We start from the raw sequence: 17,551 nt of genomic DNA on the forward strand, positions 1-17,551 counted from the left end.
ATACTTCTTTGTGTCTTTTTTTTTTTTTTTAATCTTGGTCAAGTTGTGCAGACCTCACCTATATTGGGTATTGCCTGTCCCATACCAAAAATAACAAATGTTTACTATCTAGAAAGTGATTCCCCTTTCCATACCCTCCTATCCCTGGTAATCATCAAAGAATGTTACTTTTTGTGTGTATACCTATTCTTGACTTTTTATAAAAGTAGGACCATACAATATTTGTCCTTTTGTGATTGACTTATTTTACTCAGCATGATGTCCTTCAGATTCATCCATGTTATATTTCATGGACTCCTCGTTATTCTTTATAATTTCATAGTGCTCCATTGTATGCATTTACCACATTTTACTTATCCATTCATCCACTGATGGGCATTTAGGTTGTTTCCATCCTTTTGCTATTGTGAATAATGCTGCAATGAAACATAGGTGTGCCTATGTCCACTCATATCACTGCTCTTATGTCTTTAGGATATATACCTTGGAGTGGGATTGCTGGATCATAAGGTATTTCTATTTCTAGCTTTTTGAGGAAGTGCCACGCAGTTTTCCAGAGTTGTTCTTTTTGTTGTTATTAGGTGCCGTTGAGCCTATTCTTACTCATAGTGACCCTATGAGTCTTTGGCTTCCTTCATTTTCTGACTTCAATTATGACTCATAGTGACCCTTTGAGTCTTTGGCTTCCTTCATTTTCCTTTGTTCCAGATGAGTAGAGACCAATAGTTGTATCTTAGATGGCCACTCACAGACCGAAACCCTGCCTAGGCCTGTGCCATCCTCACGATCAATGTTATGCTTGTGCCCACAGTTGTAGCCATTGTGTTGGTTCACCTCGTTGAGAGTTGTACCATTTTACAATCCCACCAGCAGTGTATAAGAGTTCCAGTATCCCTACAACCTGGCCAGTGTCTGTTGGTTTCTGTTTTTTTTTTTTTTTGATCAGTGTCATTTTTGCAGGGATGAGATGGTATCTCATTGTAGTTTTGATTTGCACCTCTTTGTTGGCTAATGATCGCGAGCATCTTTTCATGTGTGTTAGCCACCTAAATGTCCTCTTTGGCGAACATTTTGTTCATGTCCTTTGCTATGGATTGTTTATATTTTTGTTGTTGAGTTGTTGAAGTTTTCTATATATTTTAGAGTCTAGACCCTTATCAGACATGTTGTCACCAAAGATTTTTTTCACATTGTGTAGGTACTCTTTTTACTCTTTTGGTAAAGTGCTTTGATGAGCATAAATATTTAATTTTCAGGAGGTCTCAATTATCTCATTTGTCTTTTGTTGTTTTTTTGTGCATTTTTCTCCAAAGTTCTTGATGTTAATCAGTATTCTACCTGCTTTCTAGGCCTTAAGGAAGGCATTGGAAAGATCTGTTGAGAGTGCCTGAATCCACTGTAGAAAATCAACTCTATAGGCACAATACAATTAACTTGAAATCAGTTTTTGTAGGTCCCTCTCTTAGTCATCAGAAACCCTGGTGGCATAGTGGTTAAGTGCTACAGCTGTTAACCAAAAGGTCAGCAGTTCAAATCCACCAGGCACTCCTTGGAAACTCTGTGGGGCAGTTATACTCTGTCCTGTAGGGTCACTATGAGTCGCAGTTGACTCGACAGCAATGGGTTTTTGGTCTTAGTCATCTAGTGCTGCCATGACACAAATACCACAAGTGGATGGCTTTAACAAAAAGAAATTTATTTTCTCACAGTCTAGTAGGTTACAAGCACAAATTCAGGATGTCAGCTCCAGAGGAAGTCTTTCTCTCTCTGTCAGCTCTGGAGGAAGGTCCTTGTCCTCAACCTTTCCACGGTCAATAGCTTCTTAGGCACAGGGACCCCAGGTCCAAAGGAAGTGCTGTGCTCCCAGTGCTGTTTTCTTTGTAGTATTAGGTCCCCAACTCTCTGCTTGCTTCTCTTTCCTTTTATCTCTTGAGAGATAAAAGGTGGTGCAGGCCACACCCAGGGAAACTCCCTTTACCTTGGATCAGGGAGTTGACTTGAGTAAAAGTGATGTTACAATCCCACCCTAATCTTCTCAACATAAAATTACAATCACAAAATGGAAGACAACTACACATGGCCTAACCAAGCTGATATACACATTTTTGGGGGGACATAATTCAATCCATGACAGGCCCCAATACAGGCCCCAGTAGCTACTAAGGTTTTAGCAATATTACAAATGCAGGCATGGCTTAAAGAATTTTTTTTTTAGGTTCGGGATTCTCTTTCTTCTTGCATTGTTAATGTTATATTGCTCATTCACTGTGTGTCTTATTCCGTAACCTAAGAGGAAGCGTTGATATTTCCTTTCAGGACTCTTACTCTCGGTCTTTGCTTATATACCTGTCTTAGTCATCTAATGCTGCATAACAGAAATACCATAAGTGAATGGCTTTAACAAAGAGAAATTTATTTTCTCACAGCCTAGTAGGCTAGAAGTCCAAATGCAGGGCATCAGCTCTGGTGGAAGGCTTTCTCTCTCTGTCAGCCTTCTCATAAGTCTCCTCCTGGACTAGGGGCTTCTCCGCACAGGAACCCCGGGCCCAAAGGACGCGCTCGGCTCCAGGCACTACTTTCTTGGTGGTATGAGGTCCCCCTTCTCTGCTTAATTCCCTTTCCTTTTTATCTCTTGAGAGATAAAAGATGGTGCAGGCCACACCCCAGGGAAGCTCCATTACATTGGATCAGGGCTGTGACATGGGTGAGGGTGTTACAATCTCACCCTAATCTTCTTTAACATAAAATTACAATCACAAAATGAAGGACAACTACACAATACTGGGAATCATGGCCCAGCCAAATTGATACACACATTTTGGAGGGACATAATTTAATCTATGACAGTACCTTCTCAAAATTCACGTGGAGCACAGAGGTTTTTATAAATGATATGAATAAGAGCCTTTGCTTGCAAATGCTGCGGTTATAATGTTTGCCACTAATTATTTATTACTTTGGCTTTGGCGTCCCTTTTTTTTTTGTTCAAGTGCTGTTCTATAACCTGAACAGTTTGCATATTTGGCATTATGTTTCTGTGTGAATATCCCTGAACTGTGGTAAAGGAGGAAAGGCATTGCAGACTGCTCTGTGTGCCTGGCAGTATACCTATCTGAAATTGTGTGTCATATACTCTTTCTTGTACTTTAACATATGAATCATAATTATGTTAAACTCCCTGTATCTTAATAGTTCCAGCATCTGTGTCATATCTCAGTCTGGTTCTGATGATTGCTGTCTCTTCAGACTGCGTTTTTCCTTACCTTTTTGTATGTCTTATAGTTTTTTCGTTGAAACCCAGACATGCTTTTCAATACCATATATACTGATGTAAATATATTTTATGCTTAAATATGAGCATGCCTTTACTTCTGCTAGGCCTTTTATGTGGAGATTTTTATTAATCTAGTTAGGAGTTAAACTGGGTTTGAAGTTTGCTGTTGCTATGGTTACCATCTGAACACCAGAACCATCAAATTTCTGTAATAATAATAATACATTTAGGAGCTTATGGTATGAATTAATTTTCCAGGGAATTTATATCAATGTCTGTACCCCACTTGACTTGGGTCTTCCTTTTGGGCTAATCTCCAGAAAGAATCTCTGTCTTGCGGCTCTCCCAGCATATTCCAGTATTATTTTATTCAGTGTTCTCTTATGTTCTGATCAAGGCTCAGTTTTAGTCAGGTACTGAAATCCTGGGTCTCAGGGATATGACTTGACCTTTGCAAGTGTTTTTGCCCTTGTTCCAGATGTTGTTTCGGACCTAGCGAGAATTTCTGCCCCTTCTGCAAGGATAGAGATTTTTTTTTTTTTCAACTTTTTCTCCCCCAGCTGCATTGGATTTCCATCAGTGCCCTCAGGCTACAATTTTTGTTATCATTCTCCCTGAAAATGATGGAATAAATTCTGTTATAGGGGAGATAGTGAAAGTGAGTGAGCACAGAGTTTCAGAAATGAGGGTTGTTCCCCTACCCAAACCAATACCATTGGGGAATTTTCTCAAGATTCATCAGATCTTTCCTATGAATATCTGGTGAACTTGCAGGGAGAAAAGCCTCCGAGTGAATGAAAGATAGAAATCCCATATATCTGCAGGCCCCCAGGTCTTTACACTCTCCTATTAGCCTGCATTTAGCCTTTAGCAATTTGTTAAAAGTGTCTAGCCGAGTCAAAAGAAAATCTGTCCCAGAGATGCAAATGCTTGGATCCTGTTTCTTTCTGCAAAAATGCCTCTCTCTCAAGATTTTAGGTTAGTTACTGGCCCTGAAGCCTCAATTTTCTGATGATTACAAGAAAAGTCATTAATTTTCACATTTTTTGGCTATTGTTGTAAGGTGGGCGTGATGCACTTTCCCAACTCTACATCTCTAAGCAGAAACCACTTGATTTGACTGTATCTTAGTTACTAGAAATACGTTAGTTACTAGAAATACGTTAGGGGATATGATTTAAATCTTCCCTTTTTTCACCCCCAGACTAATCCATCTCTATCCTGCATGTACATCCTAAAATATCTCTATCTGTCCACTTCTCTCTACATTTAGTTTTCCATCTTAGTCCAAATTAACAGAGCATTGCAATAGCCTCCAAACTAAGTGTCCTGCAGCCTCTTTGTTCCTTTTCAAATTAACTTATTCCTCTTCCAGACCATTTATATATGTCATTCAGGATGATATTTTAAAAAAGAAATACTGATCACTATCTTACTTAAAATTAACTCCATAATGGCTCCTCATTGTTCTTGAAATCACCTTAACTTGGTCAACATGTCCTGAATGGTCTGGCTCCTGCTTCCCTCTCCAACCTTCCATAATGCCCTTATGTTTAGCCTTCCCACTTTGCATGCTTCTTTCCATTACTCCTAACCTCTATAATTCCCTATGCTCAAGGGATTCTGTACATGCTATTTATTCAATCTAGAATGTTCTTCCTTTTTTTTCATTATACAACTTTTTATTTATTGTGCTTTAAGTGAAAGTTTACAAATCAAGTCAGCCTCTCATACAAAAACTTATGTACACCTTGCTATGTACTCCTAGCTGCTCTCCCTCTAATGAGACAGCATACTCCTCCTCTCCACCCTGCATTCCCCTTGTCCATTCAAACAGCTCCTGTCCCCCTCTGCCTTCTCATCTTGCCTTCAGACAGGAGCTGCCCACATAGTTTCTTCTGTCCACTTGAGCCAAGAAGCTTACTCCTTACCAGTGTCATTTTCTGTCTTACAGTCCAGACCAATCCCTGTCTGAAGAGTTGGCTTTGGGAATGGTTCCAGTCTTGGGCTAACAGAGGGTACAGGGACCATGACCTCCAGGGTTCCTCTAGTCTCAGTCAGGCCATTAAGTCTGGTCTTTCTACAAGAATTTGAGGTCTGTCCTCCTGCTGCATCAGATTCTCTGTTGTGTTCACTGTCAGGGCAGTGGTCAGTGGTAGCTGGGCACCATCTAGTTCTTCTGGTCTCAGACTGATGTAGTCTCTGGTTTATGTGGCCCTTTCTGTCTCTTGGTCTCATATTTACCTTGTATCTTTGGTGTTCTTCATTCTCCTTTGCTCCAGGTCGGTTGAGACCAATTGATGCATCTTAGATGGCTGCTTGCCAGCATTTAAGACCCCAGATGCCACTCACCACAGTGGGATGCAGTATGTTTTCTTAATACATTTTGTTATGCCAATTGACCTAGATGTCCCCTGAAACCAATGTCCCCAGACCCCCATCCCTGCTACTCTGGCCTTCAAAATGTTCAGTTGTGTTCAGGAAACTGCTTTTGGTTTAGTCCAGTTATGCTGACCTCGCCTGTATTGTTTGTTGTCTTTCCCTTCACCTAAAATAGTTCTTGTCTACTATCTAGTTAGTGAATACCCTTCTCCCTCCTTCCCCACCCTCATAACCATCAAAGAATATTTCCTTCTGTGGTTAATATTTTTCTTGAGTTCTTATAATAGTGATCTCATAAATATTTTTCCTTTTGCAATTGACTAATTTCACCCAGCATAATGCCTTCCAGGTTCTTCTATTTTATGTTTCACTGATTCATCGTTCTTCTTAATTGTTGCATAGTATTCCATTGTTCCATTGTGTGAATATCCCATAATTTATTTCTCCATTCATCCATTGATGGGCACCTTGGCTGCTTCCATCTTTTTGCTATTGTAAACAGTGCTGCAGTGAACATGGGTGTGCATATATCTGTTCGTGTAAAGGCTTTTATTTCTCTGGGATATTGAATGCTCTTCCATTTTCAGGTATTCTTTTAACTCCTTAAGGAAATCTCACCCAACCTCCCAGTCTAGGTCAGATCACTGTATTACAGACCATAATAGTCCTTGCCCAGTTGTGTTGTTAAGTTACTTTGTGCTTTTATTGTGTTAATATCTCTTAGAGATTTTATCTGCTTTTGCTCACTTTGCATCCTTGCTCCTCAGTGTCTGGTACAAAATGGGGAAAAATTCATGTTTGTTTCATAAATGAAGGAATAGATTTCTTGCAAGTAGCTTATTAATAAATGCTTATTAAATGCAGATCCTTGGTGGAGGATTAGTTAATCTATTCAGAAAACATTTAATGAGATTTTACCCTCTATTAAGCACTTTAGGCATTTTAGGGAGAAGACAAATAGGCTGTGATCCATATAGTATATTGGGGGATACAGTTATGTAAACCAACATAAAATTCAAAAGAGATGTGATATTACAGAGGTATGCATAGAGCTAGGTCTTTAGGAAAGAGATCTTACAGAAGCTAAAACCTGAACTGTGCCTTCTGCAGCATTAATAGGATTTGTGCTCTTAGGGAGTAGGTATCTTTGCTATTTTTGTTAACCGATGTGTTTCCCAGTACCTAAAAAAGTACTGCAATTTAGTAAGTACTCAGTGATCATTAAGGGAAAGAATAAAAACTTCACTGCCATCAAGTCAATTCCAACTCATAATGATCCTATAGGACAGAGTAGAACTGCCCCATGGGGTTTCCAGGGAGCAGTTGGTGGATTTGAACTGCTGACTCCTTGGTTAGCAGCAGCGCTTTTAATCACTGTGCCACCAGGGCTCCAGGAAAGGAATAGGAGCTACTTAACTCATAAAGGGGCTGGTTCCAGGGAAAGGATTCTAGGTAGAGAAAACGTGCACTTTCCCAGACTGACAAAATATCTATGGCTCCACAACTTGAAGCTAGAGTATGAAAATGTCATCACTTAAATTGTGATGCCTTTCATTGTGAGAAGCACCTCAGGCAGAAGACGGTGTTTGGAGAGGAATATGAGTTTTGTATGTAGTGAATCCATGGTATATTGAGATGAGCCAAAAGAAAAATTTATAATTCTCTCAGTGTTGTCCACTCTCTAAGCAACCTTTTCAATATTTTCTTTTAGATCAAATTTTAAATTAGTCAATTTTGAGTTAGTTAGGTTTTATGACAAAGATATGTTAATTGAATTTTAATTTCTCTTTGTAGCACACAGAAGTTTCAATGTTTTTATTATTCATATGTAGTACAGTAATGAGTTAAAAATGCAGCCTTTCATAGTGCACTTAGAATGTATTTGTAAAAGTTATATCTTAGAGGAGTGGGGAGAATATTGCTTTGTCCATTGGGTCAAAGGAGGAAAAATACTTTTCTTATCAGAATGCCTGCTGTTCCTGCCATTTCTACCAGTAACCAGCAGGTGGTATCAAACAATCTTGCATGCCTGTTATATTGCCGTTTTTTGTGTGCCTTTTTGGTTTCTGATGCTTTTTCCTAACTCTGCCCCACATCCCAACCACAAACACCCACATACAGGCTTTTGATGGGGATAAAGTTCTACAAGAGGATTTGGTTTTATTTTTCTGATTGAAATCTACCTTGACTTTACTTTGAAGATGATAATGTATTTTCTCACATGTATTAAATTCTATTTTTATAAGAGAGGCACTGTTTTAAATGCTTCACATGCAGTAACTCATTTGTTCTGTAAAACAGCTCACTTGGAAAGCACTGTTTTTAATTCCTGCTTTGCAAATGAGGAAACTGAAGTACAACGAGGTTAAAAATTTAGTCGTGTCACAAGGTTAGAATTCAGGTCCTGGAGCCTCAGTGTCTGCCTCTACTCTGAAACCACCTCCCCTGATGTGACTTTCTTCTTGTAAGTGTACAATTTCACTCAACTCCCAGCATTCCCTTGCTTAGACATCATTTACTCAGCTGTTCTAAGTTGAAATATCAATTAATTATGTAAGGTTCTTGGGCATCTACACCTTAAGATAGGAAATATTATATGGAATAAAACCACCATATAAAAGCGGTAGCTGTATGCTAGATATTGTTCATGTACAGGAAAAGGTAGCATGTATCTCATACACAGACACAATGTGCACACATAATAGACATACATATATACATGTACATATGTGTATATATGTATATATAAAAAAAATACATATAAAAATACATATATATATATGAAAATAGATATATGTAGTACCAAGAGCACTTTTTATTTGTATTGCATTTTTATTTTGCCGAGAAACAAACTTAAGCCTCCAGAGAAGTGAGTTATGGAGGTTACACAAAGGTAATAAAGGAAGAAGAATTGTGTTTAAAGAAACATTGAGAGGAACACTCATTTGTAGAGTGTGCTTCTATGGGCAGCAACATGTCCATTGTTGGGGGACAGGCATGTGGAAGGTTTATGAGCTTTCCAGGTAAGTGCATCATTTTATTTATGCCCAACTCTTTCTACTTAGGGTGCTAGTGAGACTACGCTGCACCAAACCAGCAGGCAGAAAATCAGGCCTATGAGAAACTTATCCTTGCAGTGCAAAGAAAAAAAACATAAGAGGGGAGGAAGCGGGGGACAGAGAGAGGAAAGAAATCTGCAGACTAAGTTAACAATTTTTTGGCAAGTTTTTAAAATTTGATGAAAGAAAATAAATACTCATCCTTACTTGTATACAGGGGAATGTAGCCCCAAAGTAGATTCATATTGAAATTGCTGTAACATTTCATTGGTTTGAATGAATGACCCCAAAGCTAATTTTAAAGTAACAATTTGGACTTAGAATAAAATTTAGGTTTGCCATTATTTTACTATAGTTTTTTTTGTTGTTGTTATTTTGTTTTGTTTTGTTTTTTTTAGGCAGCACTAATGCATTTATCAGTCATTATTTCCAATTCCCACTTAAGTGAGAAATGATGAAAGTCATCAAACTTCCCTTTAAATAATTTAAATAATTAAACATTTTATATATATGTATATATTTCAAATCAGAATCACAGTGCAGGTTCACTGCGGAAAAGAAAGAAAATAATAAAATTCCTTCAATGTTAATTCTTAAAGGTAACAAGTATCGTTATCATCTTTGTTTGGAGTCCCTGGGTGGTGCAAAAGGCTACACACAAGGCTGCTAACCAAAATGTTGGATGTTTGAGTCCACTCAAAGCTGCCTTGGAAGAAAAGCCTGACAATCTACTTCTAAAAAATCAACCACTGAAAACCTTGTTTAGCACAGTTCTACTGTGATACGCGTGGGCTTGCCATGAGTCTCAATCAACTTGATGGCAACTAGTTTCTTGTACACTTACAGATTTCCTCCTTTTTCTTTCTGATAGTTTATTTTAAAATACCAAATATGTAAAACAATAAAAAATCAGCTGAAAGTCCACTTCCTATTTTATCTATTCAATCTGTATACTACATTCTCCCCCAAAGTGGTAACTATTAGATATCTTTTCTGATTTTTTTACTAATTCATACAGTACTTTTTTTTTTTGCTAAGTTCATACAGGCATATGTATGTATATTGGTATACATATCTAAGCAAACATATTTTGATTAAAATTAAATTATGAAACTTTTTAAAACAGACTTACTGTAGACATATTTGCAATCATGCATAGCACTGCTTCATTTGTTGTAATTTTTTCCTGGTATTCGTAGTGTAGGTATTCTACAATTTATTAAACTATTTCCCAATCAGTGACTATGCCAAATGTTGTCATTCTTTGGCTGTTACAGACAAAGCTCACCTGAAAAGCTTTATGCATCATTTATATCTATTTATTTTTTTGCTCTCATTTCAGTAAGAACGATTTCTCATAATACTAGTAACAATAATAACAAAAATAAAAAGAACTAAAGTAGTTAACGTTTATTGAATATTTAAAATGTGCCAGGCTTTGTGCTAAGTGCTTCAAGTATATTATACATAACCCTCAGAACATTCCCAGGAAGTAGGTACTGTTTATATTTGTATTTTGTAAATGAAGAAAGTAATGAAAGCTGTTGAGTAACTTGTTCAAAATCACGGGGCAGCAAATAGTGGAACCAGGATTCAAACCCAGGCAGTCTGATGTGAGACCTTCTGAAGACAGCCACAATATTGCTAACAGTTTATACTACCCTGACTCAGGTACAAGTGGAATTGCTGGTTCGCAGAATATACCCATTCCAAATGTTATGAGAGGTGATACCAGCAAAAATGTGGAGCAAGGAATTCCAAAATTTTGCCCCTCCATAGAAGAAATGGAGCAGTGGTTAAGCCATTTTGCTGCTAACCAGAAGGCCTGCAGTTCAAACCCACCAGCCGCTCCTTGGAAACCCTACAGGGCAGTTCTGCGCTGTCCTGTAGGGTCTCTATGAGTAAGAATTGACTCCACGGCAATGGGTTTTTGGTATAGAAGAAATGAAAAATTTGGAAAACACTGTCATTATTAACTCTTTCAGAACTTTGAAATCAACCAAAGGCTGCAGCAACTAAGCTCTCATGTCTGGCTGACCTGAGGTACCATACAGGAAGGTAGTGCAGGCTAAGGCAGATTAGTACACTGCCTGGCTGAGTGTTGAAGAAATGCCTTACGCCTGCACACAAGAAGCACTTGGTAAAGACTAGGAAAAATTTTGTTTCCATGTGTTCAAGGAAACCTCTGCCCAATAATTAGCTGACCACCAAACTAATGGAACAGAGACTTCAATGACTACAAACAACAAAGAATATAGACATCACAGTATTAGTTAATTAAAAAAACCAGTGCCATCGAGTCGATTCCATTAATAAAAGTCACTAAAAAAATAAATGAATAAGCCAGAGCAAGTACATCAAGCAGCAGCAACAACAAACCTGAACAAAAACCTGATTTCTAGTTGTCACATTGCAATATTTCAAATCATTCAGTTTTCAACTAAGTTATGAGGCATGCAAAGGAACAAGAAATGATGCCCACTCACAGGAATAAAATCGTTCGATAGAAATCATCTCTGAGGATGCCCACACATTGCACTTACTAGCCAAAAACTTTAAATAAGCTATTTTAAATATGCTAAAAGAGCCAAAGGAAACCACGTCTGAAGAATTAAAGGAATGCATAATAATGATCTCTCATCAAACAAAGTTTCAAGGAACAGAAAGAAATTATAAAAAGTAAACAAGTAGAAATTTTGTAGTTCAACAGCACCATAACTGTAATGAAAATTAATTAGAGGGACTCAAAGCAGATTTGAGCAGTCAGAAGAATCAGTGAACTTGAAATTAGGTAAATTAAGATTATTGAGTCTGAGGAACAGGAAGTAAAATAAATGAAGAAAAATGAACAGAAGCTAAGATACCTGTTGGACACCATCGAGCAAACCTACATATGCATATGGTAGCCACAGGAGAGCAGAGAGGAAAAGAGAAAGATTATTTGGAACACTCAATGGCCAAGGATTTCCCAAATTTAAAGAAAGACATTAATAATATGTTTATGAAGCTCTTTGAACTACAAATGAACTACAAATAGAATAGCCTCAAAGAGATACACAATAAGACACATAATTGAACTGCCAAAAGACAAATAGAAAAATCTGGGAAGCCTTGCACTCTGAAAACTACAAAGCATTGGTGAAAGAAATTAAAGAAGACCTAAATAAATAGAAAGATATCCTGTATTCTTGAATTGGAATTGGAAGACTTAATATTGTTAAGATGTCAGTATTACCCAAAGTGACCCACAAATTCAGCATAATCCCTATCAGAATTCCAGTGGCCCTTTTTCCCTCAGAAGTGGAAAGCTGATCTTCATATGAAATTGCATGGGACCCAGAATAGCCAAAACAATCATGAAAAAGAAAAATAAAGTTGGAAAACTTCACATGTCCGGATTTCAAAACTTAATACAAAGCTACAGTCATCAAAACAGTTTCATACTGGCATGAGGATAGATGTATAGATAAATGAAATAGAATTGAGAGTCCAGTAATAAAACCCATATATCTATGGCCAATTGGTTTTTAACAAGATTGCCTAGACCATTCAACAGGGAAAGAGAAGTCTCTTTAACAAATGGTCCTGGGGAAACTGTATATCCACATGCAAGGAATTAAATTGTACCCCAACTTTACACCATACAAAAAAATTAACCCTAAATGGATCAAAGATCTGAATGTAAAGACTAAAACTACAGAAGTATTAGAAGAAGATAGAGTAAATCTTCAGAACCTTGGATTAGGGCAAGGTTTCTTAGATATGATACTAAATGTAAAAACAAACAAATAAAAATAGATAAATTGGACTTCATCAAAATTAAAAACTTCTGAGCATCAAAGGGCACTATCAAGGATGCAAAAGACTGTCCATACAATGAGAGAAAATACTTCCAAATCATATATCTGATAAGAGCCTGTCATCCAGAATATATGAAGATCTTCCAGCTCAAAATAAAAAGGCAAATAACATAATGAAAAGTTTGAAAAGGTTTTAAATACACACTTATACAAAGAAAAACAAGTGGCCAAAAATCATATGAAAAGAAGCTGAACATCATTAGGCAGGTGCTGTCTAGTCGCTTCTGATTCACAGCCCCTCATTGAGAGTCTTCTTTTTAGCTGACCCTCCACTTTACCTAGGATGATGTCCTTCCCCAGGGACTGGTCCCTCCTGATAACCTGCCCAAAGTATGTGAGAGGAAGTCTTACCATCCTTGCTTCTGATGAGCATTCCGGCTATCCTCCTTCCAAGATCGATTTGTTCGTTCTTTTGATAATCTGTGGTATATTCAGTATTCTTCACGAACGTCATAATTCACAGACATCAATTCTTCTTCAGTCTTCCTTATCCATTGCCCAGCTTTCTCATGCACATGGGACTATTGAAAATACCTTGGTTTGGGTTAGGCACACCGTAGTTCTTAAAGTGACATCTTTGCTTTTTAACACTTTAATGAGATCTTTTGCAGCAGATTTGCCCTTTGCAATGTGTCTTTTGATTTTTTGACTGCTGCTTCCATGGGTGTTGATCGTGGATCCAAGTGATGTTGCTTGTTGGTCTAGTTGTGAAGATTTTTGTTTTCTTTATGTTGAGATGTAATCCATAGTAAAGGCTGTAGTCTTTGATTTTCATCAGTAAGGACTTCAAGTCCTTTTCACTTTCAGGAAGCAAGTCGTGTCATCTGCGTAATGTAGATTGTTAATGAGTCTTCCTCCAATCCTTATGCCCCATTCTTCTTCATATAGTCCAGGTTCTTGGATTATTTGCTCAGCATACAGACGGAATAAGTATGGTGAAAGGATACAACCTTGATGCACAGCTTTCCTGACTTAAACCACACAGTATCCATTTGTTCTGTTCGAATGACTGCCTCTTGGTCTATGTACAGGTTCCTCATGAGCACAATTAAGTGTTCTGGAATTCTCATTCTTAACAATGTTATCTATAATTTGTTATGATTCACATAGCCGAATGCCTTTGCATTGTCAGTAAAACACAGGTAAACATCTTTCTGGTATTTTCTGCATCCAACCAAGATCCATCTGACATCAGTAGTGATATCCTTCATTCCATGCTTGAATTTCTGGCAGTTCCCTGTCGCTATATTGCTGCAACCGCTTTTGAATGACCTCTAGCAAAAATTAGCCAGTGAAAACCTTATCAATAGCAATGGAATATTAAGCCCATTAAGCATTTGGAAAATATAAACCAAAACCACAATTAGGTATCGCTTCACATAACTAGGATGAGTATAAAACAAATAAAAAATGGACAAAAACAAGTGTTGACAAGGATGTGAAGAAATTGGAACCCTCATACATTGCTGGTGGGAGTGTGAAATGGTGCAGTCCTTGTGGAAAACAGCTTGACATATCTTCAAAAATTAAACATAGAGTTACCATATGATCCAGAAATTCCACTCCTAGTATGTACTCAAGAGAATCGAAAACATAAGTCCAAACAAAAAATTGTACATTAATGCTGATAGCAGCATTATTTATAATAGCCAAAAGGTGAAAACTACCCAAATGTCCAAATGGATAAGCAAAATGTGGTGTATGTGTACAATGAGATATATTCAGCCATAGAAAGGTAGCACAGTGGTTAAACACTCGGCTACTCACTGAAAGCTTGGCAGTTTGAATCCACCTAGAGGCATGTTGGAAGAAAGGCCTGGCAATCTACTTCTGAAGGGTCACAGCCGTTGAAAATTCTGTGGAGCACGGCTCTATTCTGACACAGGTGGGGTCACAGGAGTCAGAATCAACTCAACAGCAACTGTGTTTTTTTGTTTTTGTTTTGACGTGCTACAACATGGATGAACCTTGAAAACATGCTAAGTAAAATAAGCCATAAAGGTCACATATTATGTGATTTTATTTATAAGAAATGTCCAGTATAGGCACATCCATAGAGACTGAAGGTAGTTTAGTGGTTCCCAGGCCCTAGTGGAAGGGCAGAATTGGGAGTGACAACTAGCAGATACGGGGTTTCTTTTAGGAATGATTAAAATATCCTTGAATTAGATAGTGGTGATACCTGCACAACATTGTGAATATACCCACCCTCTGCCATCGAGTCAATTCCAACTCATAGCGACCCTACAGGACAGAGTAGAACTGCCCCATAGAGTTTCCAAGGAGTGCCTGGTAGATTTGAATTGTTAACCTTTTGGTTAGCAGCCGTAGCACTTAACCACCACACCACCAGGGTTTCCGTGAATATACCGTACATCTTAAAATGGTAAGTTTTATATTATTTAAATTTCATCTTAATAAAAAATAGCAACAAAAGTACTCAAAAAAATGAAAGCATATGTCCGTACATAGGCTTTATTTGCAACGGCCCCCAAATGCATGCAGTCCGAATGAGTACCAACCAATACATGGGTCAGCGAATTGTAGTACATCATACAATGAAATATTACTCCACAATAAAAGGCAACGAACTATAAATACACACTACCTAACGGATAAACTTCAAAGTAATTATGATGATCCCAGACAAAAAAGTACACACGCTGTATAAGTTCATTTATGTATAATTCTAGAAAGTGCATACTGATTTATAGTGTCAGAAAGCATGTCAGTGGTTGGCTGGGGATGAGAAGGGGGTTGCAGGGAGGATTACAATAGGGGTGACAGATATAGCTGTTATCTTGATTGTAGTCACACTTACACTTTATATATAGACAGTTTATTGTATGTTGATTATACGTTTATGAAGCCGTTAAAAAATATTAGGAGATGTTGCCAAATAACTTTCCAAAGAGGTAGAATCAATTTATAATCTCTATGAAGGAGGGTGTACGTTGCCTCACATCTTCCTCAGTACCAGATACTATGGACCCTTTAAAGTTTTGCTCATATTTTGCTGATAGTATTGTCTAAAAAGACATTTTTGCTTTGTTTGCATTTCCTTGACTGCTAGTGAAGTTGAATATATTTTCATATATCAAATGACTTGTCATTTGCATCTTCTATAGTGTGTTCATGTATGTTTATGTGCATGTGTCTGCCTTATACTCAATTTATTTATTCTTCTGTAGCAGAGTCTCAAAAGAAATCATTTTACCACTCTAAACCTTGAGCAGTTTGATGTATTCAAGCACAAGCTTGCTGTGATTTTGTAAACATTTTTAGTATTGACTCAGCAGCAGGTAAACTAGATTTATTTTCCTACCTTTATTCCTACTACTGCCATCACATTCCCAGATGCGTTCACGCATGATTAAATAGAATTATTGCTAGTTTTGAATCACTAATTGTGTTGTAAGAGGTCCCTGAGTAGTACAAATGGATTGTGCTAGACTGCTACCCTAAAGTTGGCCAGTGCCAACCAACCCAGTAGTGCCCAGGAAGAAAGGCCTGTCCACCTGCTTTTGTAAAGACCGCACCCAGAAACCCTATGGAGCACAGTTCTCTGTAACATATGGGATCACCATGAGTCGGAACCAACTCCAAGGCAGTGGAGTAGACTGTATTGCAGTTGAGGAAAAAAACAAAAATAAAAGCAGGTGCTTTATTCTAAAATACAAACATCTTCAAAATATGAATGAAAATTTCTTTAACCTTTAATTTTCTTTTACATTAACTGATCCCTTATGTACATAATTAAACTTCTGTTGGGTCCCTGATAAAGCAGGTGATTGTAGACATTTTGAGAGCTGGTATGGCAGCCTACCTCCTGGTTATTTCCTTCTTTTTTCCTTAATAATTGTGACTTTCCTGACTACTGGCAAACAAGGGATAGAGTGAAAGAAAATAGGTTGTTTTTAAATCAACAAAGGTATTAGCAGTTCTTTAAAAGCAGTGATTTACATTTTTCTAGGGCTTTATTTTTTAGCTGCTTGTTTTATTTTCTATAGACAGTGAGCTTCACTAAGAAAGAAATTGTGTCCTCACAATTCTTAAAACCCATTATCATCGAGTCCATTAGCAACCCTGTAGGACAGAGTAGAACTGCCCCATTGGGTTTCCAAGGAGAGGCTGGTAGATTCAACCTGCCAACCTTTTGGTTAGCAGCCAAGCTCTTAACTAGTGCACCACCAGGACTCCTTCACAATGCTTAGCATTCCAGAATTAATTTCATACTATATAGCTATACTTTGATGAAGAACTTCTTAATCACGGTTCCGTAGTGATCACTGGTGCAGTTGTCTTGTCCATTGCTTAGCGTGCAATTTAAATAAATGATGGACAAATTAACATGAGGCTTTGTGAACGTTATTTTGTTTGTTTATTTTAAGTTGAGGATAATCGGCAGTAGGTCGATTTAAAGTGCCTACTTTTCCTCATAGGAAATTCTGCTTCAGCCTTTGTAACCTCAACCGTATTTAAGAAACAAAAAGAGAAGGTGATTCATACAGAACAAAAGTGAAACTTGACAGTGTTTTTAGAGTCATTACTTTAAGAAATATAATAACCATTTAAGGTCATTAACTTTGTGTTTTCTTTCAGGTAGATTTTTTTTTTAACTGGTTAAAAGTGACACTGAAAAGATGTTTAAAAAACACACACGCACTTCCAATCTTGTCCTGCTAGAACCTGCTGATGTTTTTGGTTCCTGTCTTTTCTTCTGCAGGAGTAACAACTGTGCTAACAATGACAACCCTAAGCATCAGTGCTCGGAATTCTCTCCCCAAAGTGGCTTATGCAACGGCCATGGACTGGTTTATTGCTGTTTGCTATGCATTTGTGTTCTCTGCCCTAATTGAATTTGCAACTGTTAATTACTTCACCAAAAGAGGCTGGGCTTGGGATGGGAAGAGTGTGGTAAATGACAAGGTAAGTGAGAATGTTCTTATAAATAAGACAATCTCCTAACATAATCA

The 17,551-nt window shown here is 37.6% G+C and overlaps 1 protein-coding gene and 1 long non-coding RNA gene across 2 annotated transcripts in view; one reads left to right on the plus strand and one right to left on the minus strand.

Annotated features, from left to right (window-relative positions):
• GABRA2 (gamma-aminobutyric acid type A receptor subunit alpha2) overlaps nt 1-17,551 on the plus strand; it is a 178,811-nt gene that overhangs the window by 149,859 nt on the left and 11,401 nt on the right. Inside the window, 1 exon segment of the mRNA XM_023549858.2 lies at nt 17,302-17,504. Within this exon segment, the coding sequence (XP_023405626.2) occupies nt 17,302-17,504 (203 nt within the window).
• Nucleotides 1-17,551, minus strand: part of LOC135231456 (uncharacterized) — a 50,126-nt gene continuing 32,575 nt past the window's right edge. The window contains exon 2 of the long non-coding RNA XR_010322104.1: nt 1-17,551. This exon is cut by the window's right edge and continues 15,010 nt beyond it. This is a non-coding gene — a long non-coding RNA (uncharacterized LOC135231456).

Source organism: Loxodonta africana, chromosome 5 (genome assembly GCF_030014295.1).
Source record: "Loxodonta africana isolate mLoxAfr1 chromosome 5, mLoxAfr1.hap2, whole genome shotgun sequence".
NCBI classification, from domain to species: Eukaryota; Metazoa; Chordata; class Mammalia; order Proboscidea; family Elephantidae; genus Loxodonta; species Loxodonta africana.